General features: G+C 36.9%; 1 protein-coding gene across 33 annotated transcripts in view; it reads left to right on the top strand.

The window, feature by feature from the left end:
• ABI3BP (ABI family member 3 binding protein) overlaps window positions 1-22,243 on the top strand; it is a 244,085-nt gene that overhangs the window by 118,852 nt on the left and 102,990 nt on the right. For 28 of the 33 annotated variants that reach the window (XM_007985986.3, XM_073009682.1, XM_007985994.3 and 25 more), the window contains exons 8-14: window positions 515-586; window positions 1,160-1,252; window positions 8,596-8,673; window positions 10,607-10,681; window positions 11,450-11,524; window positions 12,628-12,699; window positions 13,151-13,225. In XM_007985986.3, the coding sequence (XP_007984177.3) occupies window positions 515-586; window positions 1,160-1,252; window positions 8,596-8,673; window positions 10,607-10,681; window positions 11,450-11,524; window positions 12,628-12,699; window positions 13,151-13,225 (540 nt within the window). The remainder of the gene's footprint in view (window positions 1-514; window positions 587-1,159; window positions 1,253-8,595; window positions 8,674-10,606; window positions 10,682-11,449; window positions 11,525-12,627; window positions 12,700-13,150; window positions 13,226-22,243) is intronic. The other 5 variants (XM_007986031.3, XM_038002422.2, XM_038002426.2 and 2 more) reach the window with 1 other exon arrangement.

Raw genomic sequence — 22,243 nt, 5'->3', positions numbered from 1 at the left:
GGCTTCTGGTTTTTCAAATTATTAAAATCTATTATTTCCAGAAAGCTTCTTGGTAGAAGGGACAGAGCCCTTAAAAAAATAGTTCTTCATTTTCAGAAAACAACATCCCAAGTGTATTCTCAAAACAGAGTCAGTGTTGATATTACTCAAAGACTCTGCTTTGAGAAATAAGTTTTCTAAACTTTTGTTGCTGGGTCGTCACCTCATTTTGTACTAGTACTGATTGATTTGGGGAAAAGGAAGGCTTCAGAGAATAGAGTTAGGAAGAAAATTTTCCAGTAATTAGAAAGGAACACCTTATGATAGAATAATAGCCTTTCATTAGTTAAAGGCACAGGTGTTAAGGTAAGGTATGCCTTCTAACCCTTCTGTTGGCTACATAGCCAGCCCACTGAGTTGCTTTGTATTAATAAAGTTAGATCAAGGCTTTTCCAGTGCAGATGACTTCACATTACTAGCTTCTTACTGCCTCGTATTTCCCACCCCCTCACACAGTCTTTTTGTATTTCAACAGTGATTCAGAATGTTACTCACAAGGATTCAACTAAATCCCCAGAAAAAGCTCCCTTGGGAGGAGTGATACTAGGTGAGTGGATCTTGAAATCTATGCCTAGATTAAGCAAATCGGGCTATCTTTTGAGAATAGGGCTTTTCTGGAGTTTTGCAGTGTGAGTAGTTCTGTTTAATTGGTGTGGTTCACTTCCTTTCACTGTTTAGCATCCTGGCTGGTGTCCATTCCAGGCTAGGAGCCAAGCCACGCTATCTTTATCATGGTGTGTTAAAGAGATAGCTCTAGCACGTGTGCAGTGGGAATGATGGCACCTGTCCTACCTGCCCCACAGAGTGGACCAAACTGCTCTTTTAAAAATCATTATTATTGATAATGATCATTGTTCACCACACATCTTAAGCAGCCATTTTACAATTTTGAGTCTATGGATTAAAAGCCAGAGGATTTTAGTAGTTAGGTTAAATATGAAAAACATTCTATTTAAAATGTATGGTCATATTTTTTCCAATGTTTTAAAGTTTGGGTTAAAATTTACTAAGCAAAATAAGTGCTACACTTCATAGTTTGTGGTATCTGATATGCTGAGCTTCATTTTATGTCATGATGCACTTTCTTCCCCTTATCTTATTTACATCTATTTTCTTGCAGTCCATCTTATTATTCCAGGTCTTAATGAAACTACTGTAAAACTTCCTGCATCCCTAATGTTTGAGATTTCAGATGCACTCAAGACACAATTAGGTAAGCAAAAAAGTTTTGTATTTAAACTTTGCAATGACTGAGTACTAGCACGATATTCTTAGTAGATCCAAAGAATCTTGCAAATGAGCTGTTTGAGGATCTAAAAGTAAAAAAGTGGAGGTAAGGAGGTTGGAGTGTTGGAGGTACTCATTATAAATAACATTCCATAAGAAAATAGTTATTTTATATGTACATATTTATATAAGGTATATTTATATGTATGAAATAAGAGTGAATGTTTATGAAATTCTTCAAAATATAAATATATATGTATAATTTTCTATTAAAGTAATTCTAAATTATACTTACTATAATATTAAGGGGCGACTAGGTATTTTCAATGAGAATTGATGTGACATTCAGGTTCATTAGAATTATTATTTACTTGAGATTGATATTGCTTCCTATTTCTAGAAAGAACCGGTTATGAGTTCAGTGTTTAAAAAACCTTAAAACATAACAGTAAAAGAAAAAAACGGAAAATCCACTTAAAAAGGGGCCAGGGAATAAATGTGGAGGTCACTGGGCTGAGTTGGTTGCTGCATTTGAGTATCAAATTAGGCTCTGAATTGTCTCTTAGCAGAGAATCTCAACCTTGATCAAACATCAGGAGCACCTGGAGGGCTTAACACCAAGACTGCTGCACCGCGCCCCCCCACCCACCCACCCACCTCCAGAATTACTGATTCAGTAGGTCCAGAATTTGCATTTCTGACAAGTTTCCAGGTGATACTGACACTGCTGGTATAGGAACCACACTTTGAGAACTGCCCCTCCAATGTTTCTAGAGAATGCCTTGGGCTGTTAATAAATTTGAAAGAAATAGTGCAGTAGAAATTGAACAAGCCTTAAGAATACAGAATGTATTCCCTGAGCTAGGCACTGGCTATGAACTTTAATGTTTAATATATGATTGAATCCAGCACATTGTATGGATAAAGAAACGGAGGCCCAAGCCCCTGTTTGGCAACATTCATTCAACAAATACTATGCGTTACCCTATGTCAGAACCACAAGTTGCTGGGGGCTATGATGGTGAATTACCCAGACATGGCACCTGCTCATTCTGGGACCTCAGATAAGGCACTTACTTTCTCCTCCCTTACTGGGGACCTTACCTGTCCCCTTCTGTTGATATTTCCTCTTTTTTGGCTTTGAGAGAGAGAGAAGAAATGATAAATAAGATATAACCCGAACATTTTTTAATTCAATAAAATACCGTGAAACATGACAATAGGCTGGGGTCCTAGGTGGGCAGACCCTCTGGTCAGGCCGGGGCTTGGTGTGATCTCTCTCTTATCAAGAACATGCATCCTGTGGGAACAAGCCCTTGATGTTCCTGACAAGTAGCTGCTGGTACAGTGCAGATCCCACAAGCCAATAACTCATTTCCTTTTTCCCCCTTTCCCTCCCTGTCCTGGAGATTTATTGGGGGAAAAAAGACATCATATCTAATGAGGCATTAAATGTTGATGTATTTTTCTTGTTTCCAATTTTCTTCTTTAGGGAATAGGGCCATGTAGAGATGTTTAGAAGTTTCGTCCACATAATGTCAAGCTACTTAATTTTTTTAAAAAACCTGAAAAGAAATTGGTATCTCTTCATGTGATTTTCAAATATCCAGACATTTAACTTTGCATAAATAGTGTTACCTGAAAGTTTAAGTTAACTTTTTTCATTTTTTGCTTGTCTGATCTGAGGCAATCCAGTTATAAGTTTGGAAAAAATTCCAAAACTTATGGTTCAACATCTTAGTAAGATATGAAAATATTTGCCAATATATCTTTGTGATATTGTGCAATCCTTATATTTTTCTTTTAAAATGGTCATATCTAGTAGTCTTAGAGTGAGTTACTTCCCAGAAAATAGGTAAGTAACTCTGGACTTCATTTTCTTAATTTGTACATCAGACTTGATCACCTCCCTTTAGCTATAAAACCCTGTGACCCAACCCTACATCATGTAAATGTGGTGCTGCCAGGATGCTTCCAAATTAAGTTCCCTCAGTGAATCTGTGTTTGGAAGAGTTAAAGCTCGGGACTCTTGCATTCTCCTGTTCTCTGCCCAGAGACTGTATCTTTTGTAATCTCTTATTGATTTGGTCCCTAGTGTGTCCATCAAAACTACAGAAAGCAGGGTTTGTGAAGGAGACAGAAAATGAGCAGGGGCGTTTCTCAGACCATTGCTGTCAGTTTTGAACTGGAAGATGTCATGGTCTGTTACTCAGTGCTTAGTCTTGAGTGATGTTTCCTAATCTTTTAAAAACTGTTTTAAAGTCCTGCATGCTACCATAATACCAATTTAGCATTTCTGCTTTCTTTAAGGAATTAAAGGGAATTTTTGTCTTGTGATTTTAGTTTTGCTTTTCTGATATGATTCACTAAAAGTCCAGAATTAAGTATGATTTTAATACAGAAAATTAAATACAAATAGTAAAATGCAAATAATTAAAACTATGAAAATAGTAAATATGTTTTTAAACTTGGCTTTTGAGGGAAATGCCTATCTTAAATTGAATACATGGGGCAAGATGGGGTGGTTCATGCCTGTAACCCCAGCACTTGGGGAGGCTGAAGCCAGGGAATCATTTGTGACTTAGCAATGCAAGACAAGCATAGGTAATCTAGCAAGACCCTATCTTTAAAAAAATATTAAAATAAATAGCCAGGCATGATGGCACATGCCTGTAGTCCTGACTACTCAGAAGGCTGAGGCAGGAGGATCACTTAAGTCCGTGAGTTTGAGATTTCAGTGAGCTCTGATTGCACCACTGTACTCCAGCCTGGGCAACAGAGCAAGACCTGGTCTCTTAAAGTATTGATGCTAATGATAACAGATAGAACACATAGAAAATTTAACACGTGGAGAATTTCTTACACACTGTATTAGTCCATTTTCACACTGCTGGTAAAGACATACCCGAGACTGAGCAATTTACAAAGAGGTTTAATAGGACTTACAGTTTCACATGGCTGGAGAAGCCTCACATTTATGATGGAAAGCAAGGAGGAGCAAGTCATGTCTTACATGGATGGCAGCAGGCAAAGAGAGAGAGAGCTTGTGCAGGCAAATTCCCGTTTTTAAAGCCATCAGATCTCATGAGTCTTATTCACTATCACGAGAATAGCATGGGAAAGACCTGCACCCATGATTCAATCACCTCCCACCAGGGCCCCTCCCACAACATGTGGGAATTCAAGATGAGATTTGGGTGGGGACACAGCCAATCTATATGACACAGTGAAGAGACTGATAGCCAGTATGTTTGAAAATGTCCAATAAATCAAAGCAGAATCCTATCCAACAAATGTACCAACTTAGTAGACCATGTTTCTTTAAAAAAAACTACATATAAAAATTTTTTAAATGTTTTATTGTATATGCTTCAAGCAGGCCACATGAAGTTTTCTTATATGTATATATAGTGAAATAGTTCCTATACTCAAGCAAATTAATATCCATCTTGCATAGTTACCGTTTGTGTATGTGGTAAGAGTACCAAAAAATTTTCCAATATACAATATTATAATTATAGTTCTTGTTTTCTACATTAGATTTATAGTCTTATTCATCCTATGCATCTGCAACTTTTTACCCTCTGTTCTACATTTCTCTGTTTCCCCCTCTCCATCCCATCCCTCATAAACAGTTTTATTCTCTATATATGTGACTTTTTTCAGATTCCACATGAGTGAAATCATGCAGTGTTTTTCTTTCTGTGCTTGGCTTATTTCATTTAGCATAATATCCTCCAGGTTTATCCATGTTATTGCAAATGACAGGACCTCTTTTTTTAAGGCTGAATAATACTCCAGTGTGTGTGTACCATGATTTCTTTATACATTCATCCATGAACATTTAAGTCATTTCCATACCTTGGTTGTTGTGAACAATGCTGGAGTGAATGTGGGACTACATGTATCTCTATGAGGTGCTGATTTCATTTCCTTTGGATGTATGTCCAGAAGAGGGATTGCTGAGTCATAAGGTAGTTCTTTTTTAATTTTTTGAGGAAACTTCATACCATTTTCTTTAATAGCTGGACCAATTTACATTTCTATCCCAACAGTAAACAAGAATTTCCTTTTCTCCACACCCTTGCCAACACCTATCTTTTACTGTTTTGCTTAATATCCATCCTAACAGAAGTGAGGGTGATATCTCAGTGGGGTCTTAATTTTGCATTTCCCTGATGATCAGTGACGTTGAGCACTTTTTTTATGCCTGTTAACCATTTTTATGTCTTCTTTAGAGAAATGTCTATTCAGGTCCTTTGCCCATGTTTTAATTAGGTTATTTGGGGTTGAGGGTGGTTGTGTTATTTTGTTTCGCTATTTTGTGTAAGTTCCTTATATACTTTGGATCTTAACCCTTTATCAGATACATGTGGTTTGCAAATATTTTCTCTCAATGCATAGGCTGCCTTTTCATTTTGTTTATTGCTTTCTTTGCTGCACAGCAGCACTGTTTTGTGCAAAGTGTAGGCATAAACCATCCTTTATGTCATGAAGGGAGAAATAAACTTCCCTAAAGTTAATTATCACTGCAACTCAGAAAAGCTGTATTTTTGAGGTAGTAAATCCTAAAAACAACATCCTCATTCCAGCAGAGCTCATAATGGGACATCAAGAAGTATAATAGCTTGTTCTAACAACACATGGTGTGAATAATGAGAGATATAAACAAAAAATTAGGATTACACACACATCCCTAAGGGACATACAAAGGGTTTGCCAAAGTCAAGACCTAGCCTGCCAAAAATTAAAGGAAACAACTGTGATGGAAAAATGTACAGAAGAAATAGAGGAAAAGGAATTTCCTGGGTTTTCGGCTGTGTTCTGATTGCATTTTACTTTCCTATTGCCAAGATTGCAGTTGTGCATCAGATAGGGTGAGTGAATGCTCAGGGGTTGATCTATCAAGAGTTCCCCATTCAAATATCCTGCCCATCTACTAAGTTATCTGATGTCTAAAATATCATTTATAGATATACAGTATGGCCTGGTGCCGTGGCTCCCACTTGTAATCCCAGCACTTTGGGAGGCTGAGGCAGGAGGATCACTTGAGCTCAAGAGTTCAAGACCAGCCTGGCAACATAGTGAGATCCCATTTTTACAAAATAGTAATAGTAATAAGCTAGGTGCTGTGGCACGTGCTTGTAGTTCCAGCTACTACTAGGGAGGCAGAAGCAAGAGAATTGTTTCACTTGAGCCCAGGAGTTTGAAGTTTGAGGCTGCAATAAGCTATTATCATGCTACTGCACTCCAGCCTGGGTAACAGAATGAGACCCTGCCAAAAAAAAAAAAAGGAAGAAGAAAAAACAACATGCCTATAAAAGGAATTAGTAATATATAAAGAATACAAATGTCTCTTAGGAAGGGGTAGTTTGCCTTTTTTCCTTAGCAGCCTGATTTTAGGCTAATGTGATTGCCAGCTAAGAACATGTTTTGAATAAAGAAATTGAGAGCATTGCCTGTGAAAGTCTAGGATCTGGATGATTAAACAAACAAATAATAAGAGATCCTAGGTCAGCCAGGGACTCACTGAGAACATGGGATATTCTTAATCAGGAAGGAGGCCTGGAAGGAGAAGAGGACACCGAAAGACAAGAGATCGTGAAAGGAAACCTTGTAATTTTACATTTTAATAAACTTCCTATGGTGCATGTTGAAAGTAATAGGAACAGAGTGCTTGAAAAATTCATGATCTGAATGTTTTTTCTGTGTTGACAATCAGAATTGTTCACACAAAAGATGTCAGGAAAATTGATAAAATTTAGACGTTTTAAAAATAGAATTTATAAAATTATGCTAGATTTTTTAAAAATTCCTTTTTATGCCTTGCTAAATCAATTTGAACAATGCTATTAAATATTTTGTTGTGCAAACATGCTTTGCAACTTCAGAAACACACAATTTGTTGCAAATTATCATTTATGACACTTATTGGTGGCATTTTAAATCACTCCTGAGAATCAGCTATCTAGAAATCTGTTGTATGCCTTTATCAAGTAGAGATTGAAAACTGATTTGCTTCTATAAACATTGGGGAAAAGATGACTTTCTAATTGTCTTCAAGCTCATCAGAATTAAATAAATATTTTTGAACCCACATTAACAGAAAAGAAAATGGTCTTTACAAAAATAAAGTGAACTACAGATTATAAAATGAATGTTCAAAGAATTTTGAGTGTGACAATTAAAGGTTTCAGCAGGGAGCAATTTTGTCCCTTAGGGAATATTTAGAATTGCCTGGAGATACTTTTGGTTGGTAGAACGGTATCTGCGGAGCACAAAATATTCCAAAAGTTTGTGAGAGCACTGTTGGAATCCAATGGGTAGAAGTCAAGAATACTGTTCAACATCCTACAGTATACAGGCCAGCCACCTATACAAAAAATAATCTAGCCTCAAATATCAATAGTGCCAAAGTTGAGAAATCTAAGTTCTATATAGCCTTAGGACTCTGAAAAATCCTGTCGAATTATATAATCGGTTCAAGGTGGCATGATCAGGGTATCCCAAAGGGGCATACATTCTTTCATGCCACTAGACTGTTTCAAAATATTATGAGCAGGTAATATTATGATTCAACATGGAAAATAACTGAAGAGAATTAATCCTAATTATACCCTTTCAAATGGGGAATACCATAATTGCTGGGGAACACAGCCTTAGAAATGTTACTTTTCTTTCTTTGAAAAAGAACATCCACATTTTAAAAGGAAGTTTCTCAAATAGTTGCATAAAGAGGAAAATTGGAAAAAAAAATTTTATTCTTTGTACTGAATTCCCATAGAGATTAAAAGAGAAGATCTACATCAATATGAGGCTCAAATACAATTTACTGTTTAATTTTTTGCCACAAATATTTTCAAATAGCTTAATTTCCTATGTGTGTTGTTTGTGGTTTTCTAAAATCTCAATGTCATAACTTATTACATTTTTTACCATGCATAATAATGGAAATGTTCTATAGATTAATTTTTTAAAATTGGGAGTACCTGAATATAAAATTCCAGGAAGCATTTGCAATGCAACCTATGCCTTCCAGAAATTCTGTTTATCAATCAGATGACTTGAGATGTATCCAAATATTGGGTTGTGATTTTTTTTCCTTCACGTCAATGACAATTTAGATCTTAAAGAATTATCTAGGGTTAATAAGAAAGAATTTTGAAGACTTATATTAGTTCCTGCTAGAGACACACAATAAAGTTGTTGACTGGCTGGTGGGGAAGGAAGTGCAAGATTAGATTTTTAGTCTGCTACTTGATTATGCATTGAGGGACGTATTTTTGGACACTGCAAATGAGGTAAATTGTTTGTTCTTTGACTTTTTAGCTAAGAATGAAACCTTGGCATTACCTGCCAAATCTAAAACACCAGAGGTTGAAAAAATCTCAGCACGATCCACGACAGGTAATGAGATTGCTATGTTGTTGACCTTGAGAAAAGAAAAAAATGCTTTTTTTTTCAAATACTAATCTGCAGCCTTTTTTTTCAGTAAAGAGCCAGTAGGAAATTCATTTTGATCATAAATGCAAAACAGTAGGAGATTCCATGTCTCTAACGTTTGGGAAAACAACAGCTGCAAAATGAACTATTGAATCACATAACTGATAAGTAATACAGAAGCTGTATTTTTTACTCTGAATGAAAATTATTAGTTCAACACTGAAATATTTTTATATTAAAACATCATACCACAAGTTTGGTGCTGTCCTTGTGTATGATGACATGAGACCATTTTTCATTTCTACACTTTCACAAGGGGTCCCTGTAGCAAAATGCCGTATATTCTTCACAAATCCATAGTTTAATATCTATGAAAATACTTGAATCATTTAGAAACAAATGTCTCTGGAACTTTAGCAATCCTAGTGTAGAGAATATAGAATAGTTCAGTAACAACCCTTTAAAGAATTAATGCAGTAAGCGTTTTCTCCATAGTTTATCACCATTACTAACATTCAGCATTTCTTCTATGAAAGAACTACTCAAGTCCAGTCTGGCGGCGGGGCGCATTAATCTTTGAGCTAGAGTTTTTTCCAGAGTAGTACCACCTTATCCAGGACTTGAAACAGACATCTGGTAAGAATTCCCCACAATCTATATTTAGCAGAGTAACTCCAATCTGAAGTGAATTTTTCAGTCCACAAAATCCTATAACTTGAAATATTGATGATACACATTTTACTAAACTTTTGGACTCATAACTGTTCCAGAGAAGATAAAAGTTGTTGTGGCAGTGAAATAACTTCAAGAAATCCTTTGAAGTAGGAATATTTCTGAGAGAGCAAGATGAATATGGTCCTTTTCTAAAGAAGACAGATGGACCTTTCATCCCCACCTTCATGGGATTTGGAGCAGAGGTAGCTCCTGGAGTGACCCATTTGGATGAAATTCCTAGATGGTTTCTGACTTCAGTATATGTGATCAATATCCAGAAAAGCATAAGCATGGCCCAGTGGGTGACTCCAAGTCCCTTTCTCCCTCAAAGATTCTACCCACTTTCCCCAATTATACTTTTTTCTCTTGGCAGCATTTCTGATGGGAGAGTCTACATTTTTTTAGTCCTCTGCCAAACCCTCCTCAGAGTTTTCCACTTCAGAAACACTTAGGAAAACACCACAACTTATTACTCAGGGTTATTGTGTTTATTTTGTGTTCTTGCCCTGCAACATTCTGGGGGTTTCTGGCTCTCAATTCATTTCAGATCCCAGTGATCTTAGTTCTTATTTCTCCAAAACTATTTAATTGAGCTTTTTATTACCTTTAATCTAGCATTTGGGACAAACCTGTGGTGGAGGATTTAAATTCTGATCATAATTTCAATTCATTTTCAAGCTTTGCATGTTCATTGCAGTGTAAGAGTGAAGTCTTGTAATGTGATAGCTCTAAGTAAGACTTTTAGCCCCGAGTCATCCTGTTATTTGCCCATTTATTCATTTAACAAACTATTATCTTGATTATCCTTCAGATTCTTCAATACATGATTTAAAAAATAATAAACTATTATCATGTGCTTGTTTACTATACCCCAGGTATTCTGCTAAGCCCTGGAGATAAAGAAAAAGGCAGATTTAAAATTATGATTAAGCTTATAAGTGCTTCAATGAAAGTCAGGTCAGAGTGCTTTTTTGGATAGAAAGCAAACCCAGAAAGGACGAGTTGGAGAGGAGTGTCAGCTCAGGCACTTGAGACAAGTCAAGGAGCTCTTTACATAGTAACACAAAAAGAAATGGGCTTTCCAATATCGGTTACTTATTCTAAAAGGCAACAAAATGTGTCTCCTGGTCTTTGGTTGCTTCACTTTATCTTAATTTGTAAAGTTGTGCTTTTTACCTTTCAGAGACTCCTGAAACAGTTCCAAGAACCACTAAACCCACTACGTCTAGTGCATTAGATGTTTCAGAAACAACACTGGGTAATTCTAAGAACTTTTTTTTGTTGTTGTTAAAAAAAAAAAAAAAAAGTAACAAGAAAATAACTCCCAGGACTCACAGAAAAGAAACCTGACGCCTTAACTTCTCTCTCTCTCCCCACTTTCTCCTTTTCCTTCCTTCCTGGCAATGGTTAACCTTCCTATTTCTTGGACAGATTCCACTGAAGAGTTAACCACATGGCTGATCCTGGTGACTGGCCTTCTGGACAAATCTGGATGCTAATTGCTAACTGAACGCCCTTTTTAACCAGTCTCTGGGTTATATAGACAGAATACTAGCCTTTTAACCCCCAAATCTGGGGGGAGAATGAAGGAAACCTGGAAGTCTTGATTCTGTGCTTTCTGCTTAAATTGGCTTTGGGAAGTCTTGTGCATACTAAATTTGGGGTGACTCCCCAAAAGTGTCGTGCTTTTAAATAAGAATTTCATGCCACCCATGTTTGATGTTTCTTAGCCCAAGAGAATCTAACTTGCTTTGTTGTTCTCTTTCCCCTGAAGAAAAGGAGCAGCGTGTGTCTTGTTCTGTAATTTGATGCTGATCTTCTCTGCCACACCACTGCCCTTTGAATGTATACCTTGACATTTTAACAGCTATGTAACTTTACCAGGGAATGTTGTAATTTCCATTAAAGGTATTGGCTGCTCTGTGTACAAGAGTCTGTTACAAAGCTTGCTGTGCATGATCATGGTTAAGCCACAATATCAAATCCCAAGTCCAGGAGTTGCTAACTGCCCTCTTTTTTATTGTAGTTGTCAGCAAAAGGACCCCGGAAACATTGCAAACTGTTCTAATACCTCAGTTTGAATTGCCACTGAGCACTCTAGGTAAAAATTGATAAATACTGCAGCTTTATTATTACCTTGGATATCGTATGCATGCTTCAAAGAAATCCTGGGAATTAATGACGCTAATTTATACCCAATCCCTTAAAGGTGACACAGTCTTCAAGTTTAGGATCCCAAAGAGGCTCTCCCTATGATGAATCGTTCTGGTTGGGTTGTTTTTCTTTTAAGTGATCATATTTTAATATTATGTTTGATTCTTTTAATTCAGAATCAATATGTCACTGAACAAATTGATAATTTCTGTATTTTTTGTAAATGTTTTTACTCTCGTCACTCTTAACAGAGAAGATATATTTATGATATTTCTGCAGACTACTTCTTAGAATTCTTAGAATTTTTCTGAGTGAATTATGAAAAAAAATGAGAGTGGAGAGTGGGGTGCAGTGGCTCACGCCTGTAATCCCACCACTTTGGGAGGCTGAGACGGGTGGATTGCCTGAGGTCAGTAGTTCGAGACCACCCTGGCCAACATGGTGAAACCCTGTCTCTACTAAAAATACAAAAATTGGCCTGGCATGGTGGCACGCACCTGTAATCCCAGGTACTCAGGAGGCTGAGACAGGAGAATTGCTTGAACCCGGGAGGTGGAGGTTGCAGTGAGCCAAGATCATGCCATGCACTGCAACCTGGGTGACAGAGCAAGTCTCCATCTCAAAAAAAAAAAAAAAAAGATGGGGGAGGAGCTTACATATAAAGCCACGTAGTTACTGAAATTCTATTTTTAAAAGCTTTCAGATGGACATTTTCTAGTTCAGAGGTGTTGGCTTGATTTAAATGTAAATGAAATATATTTAAGAACACACACAAACATCGCTGAAGAAATCAGGAAACTGGTTTAATAAAGGTGGAAAAAAAGATTCCAAATACAGTAGCTTAAGTTTAGTCACCTAACTATAAAAAATTGAAAAAGAAACTTTATTACATTATTCAACATTGAAACAGAGATGTAAGAAATACTGCTAATGGTCTCTTAACATGATTTGCCTTTTCGTGTTTGCTGTTGTTTTTCAAGCTTAACATTTTAAAAATCTTTGTTACTTGCATCTCAGGTCGTCTAACTTTCCTTCTGTGTTTCATTACAGCTCCAAAAAGGCTTCCAGAATTTCCTGAGGCAAAAACACCCTTCCCTTTTGAGAAACCTGGGGGCACATGGGGTAATAAGGGCACCTTAAATTAAATATTAAGGCTGTGGGTGGTGATTGCTTAATTTTGCAGGACACATGTACTGCATCTTATTTCTACAAACCTCATGAACTGATAGGCAAACAAGTGGTTGATTTGATTTGTTTTTAATAAATCTATTTGTTTGGATTTTCGACAAATTCGGTAAAATCCATCAGTCTTAATTCCACATAATCCACTTAGTGTTTTGTCCTTAAAAATGTTGACAGTCTGACACCAAACTCTGGTCTCTCTCTGACCACTAATCAAATGTTCTCTGGATGGATACGTACTGATTTCTTACTGATATATAATGACTTTTTATTGTATTAGTATATTATAGGCTTCTGGTAGCCACTTAACCATACCAGCAACCTATTTCTGTCTTGTTCTCCTCAAAAAAACAAAAAAATCTTCAGCAAATTCCATTTCTTTTCAATATAGCTTCAAGTGAAAAGCCATGGACTGTGCCTACAGCTAAAACATCAGAAGATTCCAAAGTTCTGCAGCCTCAAACTGGTAATTAAATCCTTTTCTTAAAAAATCGATTATAACAAGGAATATTAAGTAACTTACTGTTTTTATTTTTATGGGTTCCTTAATTGATTATCAGTGTGCTTTGTAGTAAATGGAAAACCTATAATACATTTGTTGATACTGAGATGAATCTCATTTTTCCCTATTACAAAAGCAAAACGGTTTTGAATGTTTTAAAGATACCTGTTCTAATTTCTGGATATAATATCTTAGAAATGTGGCCAGAACATGAACTGGCTCATTAATAGAGATCTCTTTAGCGACATGAAAGCAGTACCAAAATAAGAAGCATCAGCGTAGGTCTAATTTAACAATACGAGTTTCATATTCTCTTGCAGGGAATATTTGCTGCTTTTGGGCAACATAAAAAAACATTTAAGAGCTTACTATGTGAAGATAGTATACTAAGTTCTCAAATTTGTAAGTACAGCATGATATGTAGGAGAGACCACAGGCCCTTGCGGTTAATAATAGGCCTTGGTTCCAGGCCTCACTCATCTAATAACCATGTGATGGCTACTTTTCTCTACTTTTGGAAGGCATTGGTTTCCTCTTTTGCAAACTGTAGCAATTGGCTTTATTTTTCCTGTTGAGAATTCTTGTGTTCCACCGCTAAAATTGATTGAGATATGTTTCTTTTACAAAAAATATTTTTCTCTTTTAAAAAATTCTGTACATCTTTTGATGCCTAGCAGTCAACTAAAGAGTGTATTCAGCATATAAGAATTATAAGAAGACCTCAGAAACCATCCTTTGTGATTACTTCCATGATTTTTGCGTTTTGCTTGTTTGTATTTTAATTTTTGAAAATCTTCTAGTTGTTTTGACTTTATTTGGGGTACATATCATATAGTGTATAATGAAGTTGGATGTTTCATGTAATGAACTTAAATGCAGCAGCATTTTGTGGTGTTCTCCAGAGTCCAGCAGAGGACTGAGTTTGAGAAAGGATGAGCATGAGCCCTCATAGATCTTGGTGAAATTATCCTTTCTCTAGTATATGTAATGGGCTCAGATATTAGCAAAAGATAGAAGATGAGGTCCAATTAAGGGACTATGTCTATTATAATTGCCCCTAGTTTCCTTAAGTGGGAACACACTTGAAAGTTGGCCATGGTTGTTCGCTTATCCAGAGAATCCTCAAGCTGTATCTTAGTCTTGGTTTTCCTAGTCACTGACTTTCAAATTCTAGTGCAGTTAACTAAGGTGGGTGCCAAAACCCCTTTAGGAATCCCGGTCACCTGGATTTAAAATCTGGGTTCTGAGTTGAATTTCATACTGAGCCTCTGGTTCCAGTAGCCATCACCCAGGTGTAGCTGCATTGTAATTATGATGCAACAACTAGTCAAGGGGCGTATGTGATGGTTTAACCTGCTGCACTGTGACAGCCCTGGGTGTGACTCCCACATCCCTCAAGAGCACCCGAGCCAAGTCCCTTTGGGGATTTGGGGACTAGATAAACTTTTAGATCCTTTTCATCTTTTAGCTTTTGGGTTATAACATGGGGAACATGGGATTCTTTTGGGTTTTCTTTTAAGCAACATCTAGTGTTTGGTTTCTATGAATATTCAAGAGCAAACTAACCAAAACATCAAGGAAACCATTTTTGAGACTTTAATGCCTGGCATATGAATTATATAGAAAGGCTTGAGTTGAACCAAGCATTGGGGAGTGGGGAGAATATGTTGGGACGTGAAAGTTACAGAGTTACAATGAGACAAAAATAGATGATACAGGAAATACCAATAAAAGAAAGGTTTCTTTTGCCTTTAATTCAAAAAAGGCATATTCTGGTTTTGCCCTGATGGAGTATGAGCAGCGGCTAATGCAGCAGGAAACTGACTATTCAGCTGCTTCACTACTGCCAGGGCAACCTTCGGCTGCCAGAGAACTTCCAACTGAGAACTCCCAACCCTCTCTAGACAAAGAATTGAGACTTGTCATAAACTGTAATCACAGTACAGTATGTGATTGCACGTATTAACATTGGCCCTAGAAACTTCCCATCCTGCCTTATAACAGTTAATTTTTGTGTCTTTGCTACTTAGCACGATCCTCAGTCCAACAGCATTTGGCATCACCCAGAAACTTGTTGAAAAGGCAGAACCTGGGCTCCACTCTAGATCTATTGAAACAAGATCTGCTTTCCAACAAGATGCCCAGGCGATATGAACATTAACATTTTTGTTTTTTGTTTTTTGTTTTGAGATGGAGTTTGGTCTTGTCGCCCAGGCTGGAGTGCAATGGTGCTATCTCGGCTCACTGCAACCTTTGCCCCCTGGGTTCAAACGATTCTCCTGCCTCAGCCCGCTGAGTAGCTGAGATTACAGGCACCTGCCACCATGCCTGGCTAATTTTTGTATTGAACTTTAAAGTTTGAGAAGCACTAACTTATCGATGTAGTCTATAACGTTTTTACATGGTGCTGGTAAGAATCATCGGGTGTAGTCAGTTATAGCACCATGGACCTCAGATCGATACAAGATCGATTTTTCAAAGTGAGTAGTTAAGTATCTCTTGTTTCTGCTAATGTGCAACGCTTCCATTTCTAGTGTGAGTGTTCTGTGGCATCTTCCTAACTTATGTTAACTTTCAAATTAAAATTTTATAACACATGTATTTTCTGTGATTTAAAGAGTGGTATATTTATATAGGCCTTTTATTTCAGCCTTTGTTTCTTTTGATTTTGTGCAAATTTACTTGTGTACTAGCATTCTATTTCCCATTTAGTTTCAACATACATAACAGGTATTTTATTTTCCAATTACTCACACAGCTTCCTAAAGCAACTATTTTGAGAACTGAGAAAACAGACAGGTAGAGATAGTGTTTAAATGGTGGTCCACAAGATCCCGTTTTTAGTTGCAATATCTTTTGAAGGAACACTGTATAGGTTGGTGCAAACATAATTGCAGTTTTTGCCATCACTTCTAATGGTTTTGCCATTACTTTTAATGGCAAAAACCACAATTACATTTGTACCAACCTAATATTTTTAGCTGATATTAATGACATTATTACAGCCAAATGAGCACATTCTGTTTTCTCTGTTGGGGTATGATGCATCTATATTTACTATATCAATTCCTTTCAGCCAAAGACCAGCAGAACACACTTGTAGTTGAACAAATTTATGTCTGTTTACTTATAACGATGGAGAACACAGACCATGATAAAGTGGGGGAATCTCTTAGAAGATGATAGAAAAGACTTATTGTAAGAGTTTGTCTTGTGTTAAGTGATGGAAGGAAGGGTCCAAGGCAGTAAAACTTTGCTCTGAATTGGATGCATTCAGAAAGTGGGAGTAATTCTGTGATTGAATGACTTCATAATTCTTAATTAGAAGGCAAGACCAGCAAAGGGAAGCTAAAGCTGTGACTGGTTGAGAAGCCACATCTACTCGTATTAGCCAGAAGGTGGGGAGGGTAATGTTTGTGCTCTGGGTGATGTTCATGTTTTTGTCTGTGTGCTACATAATTACAGACTAGTCTTGCTTTTGTCTTGATCCATCAGGATCACAGAGTGGTCTTGTCTGATACTGGTGTCCTTTGGAATTGTTGATGTTCAACAGAAGAAACACCACAGCCTACCTGTGGGTACTAGACCAGCTCCTCGATGCCAGGGGCTGCTTTTCTCTTTATCAACCATTAAATGAGATTTATCATACTTTTTGTGAAGTTTATTTTGCTTTACTGTTTTCTGGATTTGTTTTCAACATATTCTGTGTCAGAAAATCAGAATATGTGTACTCAAAAAGATTTCTGTACCATTCTTGGATATAAAGACTCTGTGAAAATTCTAACTTGCACACTGAATATTGAAATTCCTGGGTCATTTCAATAGTTCTTGGCAACCCGGGGACAGAATATTTGAAGTTTGGAATATCCCAGGAAATCTGAGATGTGTAGTCATCAAATATATTCTTCCTGCTTTCAGTCTATGTGTCCTGATCTGTCATTAGTGCTGTATTTTGTGATTTCATTATTTGGAATTGTATTTTGCATTAAACCTTCTATAAAGTATGTTGAAGTGAAATTGATTGATTTTGATTCCCTTGGCAAATCTAACTTTCCTTAAAATATATAAAGGTAATCATGAAAATCTTCTCGAATTATGTACCATAATATACAACTATTTATAGATTTCGTATCTAAAGGAAGTTGGCCACACTTTAGAATTTAGCTGCTTGTGACGATATTTCACGAAAAGTCAGTCTTTCTGATGATGCAATAAAATTGGTTTCATGTTTTATTGGAAAGTAGCCAGTTAACTATAATCTCAGTGCTGTTAAGGAGCAAGCTCTAGAAAAGTTCTCAGTATCTTCCATTCAGATGAATTGTGCATGTGCATGTATGTGCACCTGCTTGTTGGATCATTTCTCTACTAGAATACAATAATTTGTGTTTGCATAGCAATTTTCTTCTAGGAGATTCAAGGGGCTATTATCTACCATCATATTGAGACTTCCAAAGTCCCTAGAAACTGGCAGAATTATTGTCTTTTATCTTAAAGTGATACAAGAGGAACTTAACTCTGAATGGGTTAGAGGGGGAAAAATTAGGCTCATTCGTTTCTTTCCTAATCTTTTATTCAATAAACCGCCCCAAGTTAAAAGTAAAGCAATGACATATAGCTTGCTCTGAAAATTTGAAAACAGCTTTTACAACTGAGGAAATTAAATGTTATTACTGGGGCCATGTGCCTTCCAGATATGGTGTATAAGAAACATCACATGATCTGCGAGAGGCCAGCCAGTCCCTGAAGCTTGTTCTCATTGTGAATGTGATCACAAATCTGTGAGCTCTAAGGTGAGGTAGAGCTAGTTTAATAACCAGCTCAACTACCAGTTAAATAACTTGTTCCATCTATAAAATGGAAATGAGGTATAAATTTTTCACCAGGTGGTTACATCTTAGAAGTAATGTATAAGTTACTTAATATAATGCACAACATATAAAGGGGTGCCTTGTTTTCATTTTCTTAATACAATGAAATATTGCATTGGCTGCCACCCCTTCGCGTCATACTGTTTATCCCAACTTCCTGAATTGCTACATATAATCAATAATAGCAATTCTGCTTTTAAATTATTTAATAAAAGATAAAGGAGGAGGAGAGAAGAAAAAAACTCTAAGCTTATATAAATACAATCATACCAAATGATCTATGGGTCTTCATTTCACTTGTAAAAAAAAGTTTGAGAACGGAAAAGACATGCAGTATTTACTCAGAGGTCGTGCCACCCCTTGGGAATAGCCTAATGACCTCTTACCCCTGTGGCGAGGATGGTAAATCTTATTACATAGTCTCTCTCTTCAGTTACGGTGGCAGCATGAATCACTCCATAAACTGGGCTCTGAGGTCCTTCTTGGATCAATGAGCAAAATAATGCCACTATCAACTTGCTGTGTTTTCTGGGGCACCAGGGAAGGAGAAGCAGCATAAATGCCATATATTTATCCCACAGATGGGCGTGTGCATGACTTCTAAAGACTTAATATGGGTTGGGGAGTTATGTGGAAATGAGCTTTTTGTTTCTAGTTTGATAATGCCATGACTGTTAAGCCTCCTTAATTTACTTAATCATAACCTTAAAAGACCATCATTGAGTACCAGGAGAGTTTCAAAAGCAAATAAAGACAATGGTTGCAAACCCATTAATTTGAAGTGTTTATTTTCATCCTTAGGAAATCCTCCTGCCTGTTCTCCCAAGCGTCCAGAAAAACCAAATGTTGCTCCAGCTTTACTGTTACTTGTTACTAAGCTGCTGCTGCTTCTGGTATAATTTCCTCTTGAACCATATACAGTTATCTTGCAGAGAGTTTCCTTGACGGAGAGAACCAAACATGGTCAGCTTCAGTTTTTCCATTAGATTTTTCTTTGGGAGCTTCCTTTAGGAGGTCACCACTACTTATTTTCAGTGTGAAATTCTTACGGAACTTTGTAGAACTAGAGTAAATTGCATATGTATTGAGCCCTATGTATCATTTCAAGGCTTGAAAGCTGCAGCCATCAGCATGCCCAAGGAGTAGTAGAATGGTTAGAAAGTTTTGGCAGCAGGAGGTTTGCTAAGAGTGGTTAAAAAGCAGTAAACACATAAGGACATGCTCATTTATTATCTGTCTGCCCTGTAAGGTGTTGATTAGCACAGATCTGGCCCACCCAACTGGATTGAGCTCAAAAGAGGAGAAAACGAAGGAGTGGGTAGTGGTGTTGATGCTTTGAGAACAGGAAAACAGATTTCAGGTATAGCAGATGGTTTGTAGATTCACTGTGGCTTTGAGGAGATTTATATCTTCAGCCTTTAATTTTACTTCATGAACATTTTAATGAATATTTTCTTGCAGGCAATATTTTCACAAATGTCAGGGCCAACTAGAAAGGTATTTTGTTTTTCCACTGACTGAAGAAAGCATTATCAATGTATTTAAGTGGTACTGAGAACTCTGTGTGTGGTATTGTTTTTCTTCTCTAGCTACTTGCTGTATTTTCTCATTGCTCCTTCATATATTTTTTTAGAATTCCATTTTCATGACAGGGTATGTCTACACAAGTGTATGCCAGGTATTTGTGAAGTAGAGGAAGAGATTTGTATGCACACACTTGCACATCATAACATAATTACAGGACATGTTTTCATTTATTCTCCAAACTAAGCCAGAAAGTTATCCTTACTAAGAGCTTAAGCTACCCAACTGTCAAACTCACTGTTATTATTTATTGTTACGGACATTTTGCAGATTAATTCTGCTGAGTATCCACCATGTACCAGTTTTTGGATTAAGTCGTGACGAGCATAATGAGCATGATAGATACAATTTCTCCATTAGTGAGGTCTTTTGTCTAAGAGTTAATGTTAAAAAGGAAGTTTTCACATAGTTACTAATATTCAGAGATTTTGAGTAAGATAAAGTCCTGATCATTTGAAATGGCTTGCGTTTTCCAGAGCAATATCAGGGCATTTTTACTGGGGACTTTGCATCTAGTCAGTTTTTCAAAGTAAAACTAAAATGTATTATCAACAAAACATAATTTAGGACTGGGCACAGTGGCTCATGCCTATAATCCCAGCACTTTGGGAGGCCAAGGTGGGTGGATCATGAGGCCAGGAGTTCGAGACCAACCTGGCCAACATGGTGAAACCCTGTCTCTACTGAAAATACAAAAAATTAGCCAGACGTGGTAGCACACACATGTAATCCCAGCTACTCAGGAGGCTGAGGCAGGAGAATCACTTGAACCTGGGAGGCGGAGGTTACAGTGAGCTGAGATCGTGCCATTTCACTCTAGCCTGGGTGACAGAGCAAGACTCCATCTTGAGAAAAAATAAAATAAAAACCTAATTTAAGAAAGTAGTTTTAAGAAGGTATAGAGTAAATGGTAGTGCATGTTATTTCATATTATTTTTTCCTCTGGAAACTCTGAAAGTAAAACTTAGTTATCATGATTGTAAGTCATTACTATTTTTTGAAATAAATTAATATTGCCTTTTATAACCTGTGAATTGAATTATCTATTTTGTTACATTAGATTTAACCTACAACTTTTGGTCCCATGTATGTTCTGTGAATGCAAAATCAGGAATACTGCTTAATGTCATATAGCTGTAGCATTTCACCCACTGCGATAAGCATAGTGATAGAAGTTTGCCTCTAAGTAATAATGCATGGCAATTTACAGGCTACCATACAGAAAGGTTCACCCTTAACACTTGACTACTTACCAATTTTATAGCTAGTGTAGCTTTTAGAAACCAGGCCTAACAATTTCATGAGTTTTTCTCAGGTATAGGCATGTATATAGAAGAGTTTTATAAAGAAATCAAGAGCTGTTGATTTTTAGAGAGCTTTTCAAAGAACTCTATTTCAACACTGTACTCTCCCCCTGGCATCTCTTTACTTTTTTGTTGTTATTGAGATGGATTTGCTGTCGTGCGGGCTGGAGTGCAGTGGCGTGATCTTGGCTCACTGCAGCCTCTGCCCCCCAGGTTCAAGATATTCTCAAGATATTCTGAGTAGCTGGGACCACAGGTACCCACCACCCCAAGCCTGGCTAATTTTTGTGTTTTTTTTTTTTTTTTTAAGTGGAGACGGGGTTACACTCTCCTGGCCTGGCTGGTCTTGAACTCCTGACCTCAAGGGATTTACCCACCTCAACCTCCCAAAGTGTTTGGATTACAGACATGAGCCACCACGCCCAGACAATCTCTTTACTTCTGAATCAAAAGATCTTGTTTAACTCGTAAATGAAACGAGGTGTGGTATGCTGCTTAAAGCTGACGAAATAACATGAAACTTTTAGTGGCATATGTGCCTTTTTAGCACTCTTTTTCTTTCCTACTCTTGGAAACTACAGAAATAGAAATATTAAAAACAAAGTATGCTGGCAAATGTCTTATTTTTGTCTTAAGTGTATTTGATAAAATGTTTAGAAGTTAAAGGATCCCTGAAAATTGGGAACTTCCCCATTTGAGCCACAATTGCCAGGGGATGATGGAAAAAGGGCTTCTTTCCCCATTAAGTGCCTTATGGGAATAACAAGGGGAGATGGATGCCTGGCTTGGAGCCTCCTGATTAAAAAGAAATTGTAAATATGAAAAATAAGTTAAAAAATTGAGTAAATATCATAAATACAAACTGTAGGAAAATTGGTCCAATGTCACTAGATGGAAGGGAGCTTTAGGAGTTAGGATAACAAAGACAGTCATAACATTTTTCAAAAACAACAATAGAAATAAATAAGCCATTAACTCATATTTTCTTACCTAGCGTGAGAGGATTAAATACAAGTTGGCAAAGTTTTTATGATTTTGTAGGCGATAGAGCTGGTCTTGCTAGATCCATGACTTGAAATTGGCTGAAAGTAAGCATGTCAGAAATTACTGGCACTTTTGATCTTTAAAAAACTTAGTCATTCGTATCTGACCTTTTAAAATTACAGCAAGGCTAAAGAAACTTGACATTACAGTATAATAGATGCATTCTCAGAATGTGTGCATAT

Source organism: Chlorocebus sabaeus, chromosome 22 (genome assembly GCF_047675955.1).
Source record: "Chlorocebus sabaeus isolate Y175 chromosome 22, mChlSab1.0.hap1, whole genome shotgun sequence".
NCBI lineage: Eukaryota > Metazoa > Chordata > Mammalia > Primates > Cercopithecidae > Chlorocebus > Chlorocebus sabaeus.
This window is presented reverse-complemented; position numbering and strand designations above follow the sequence as displayed.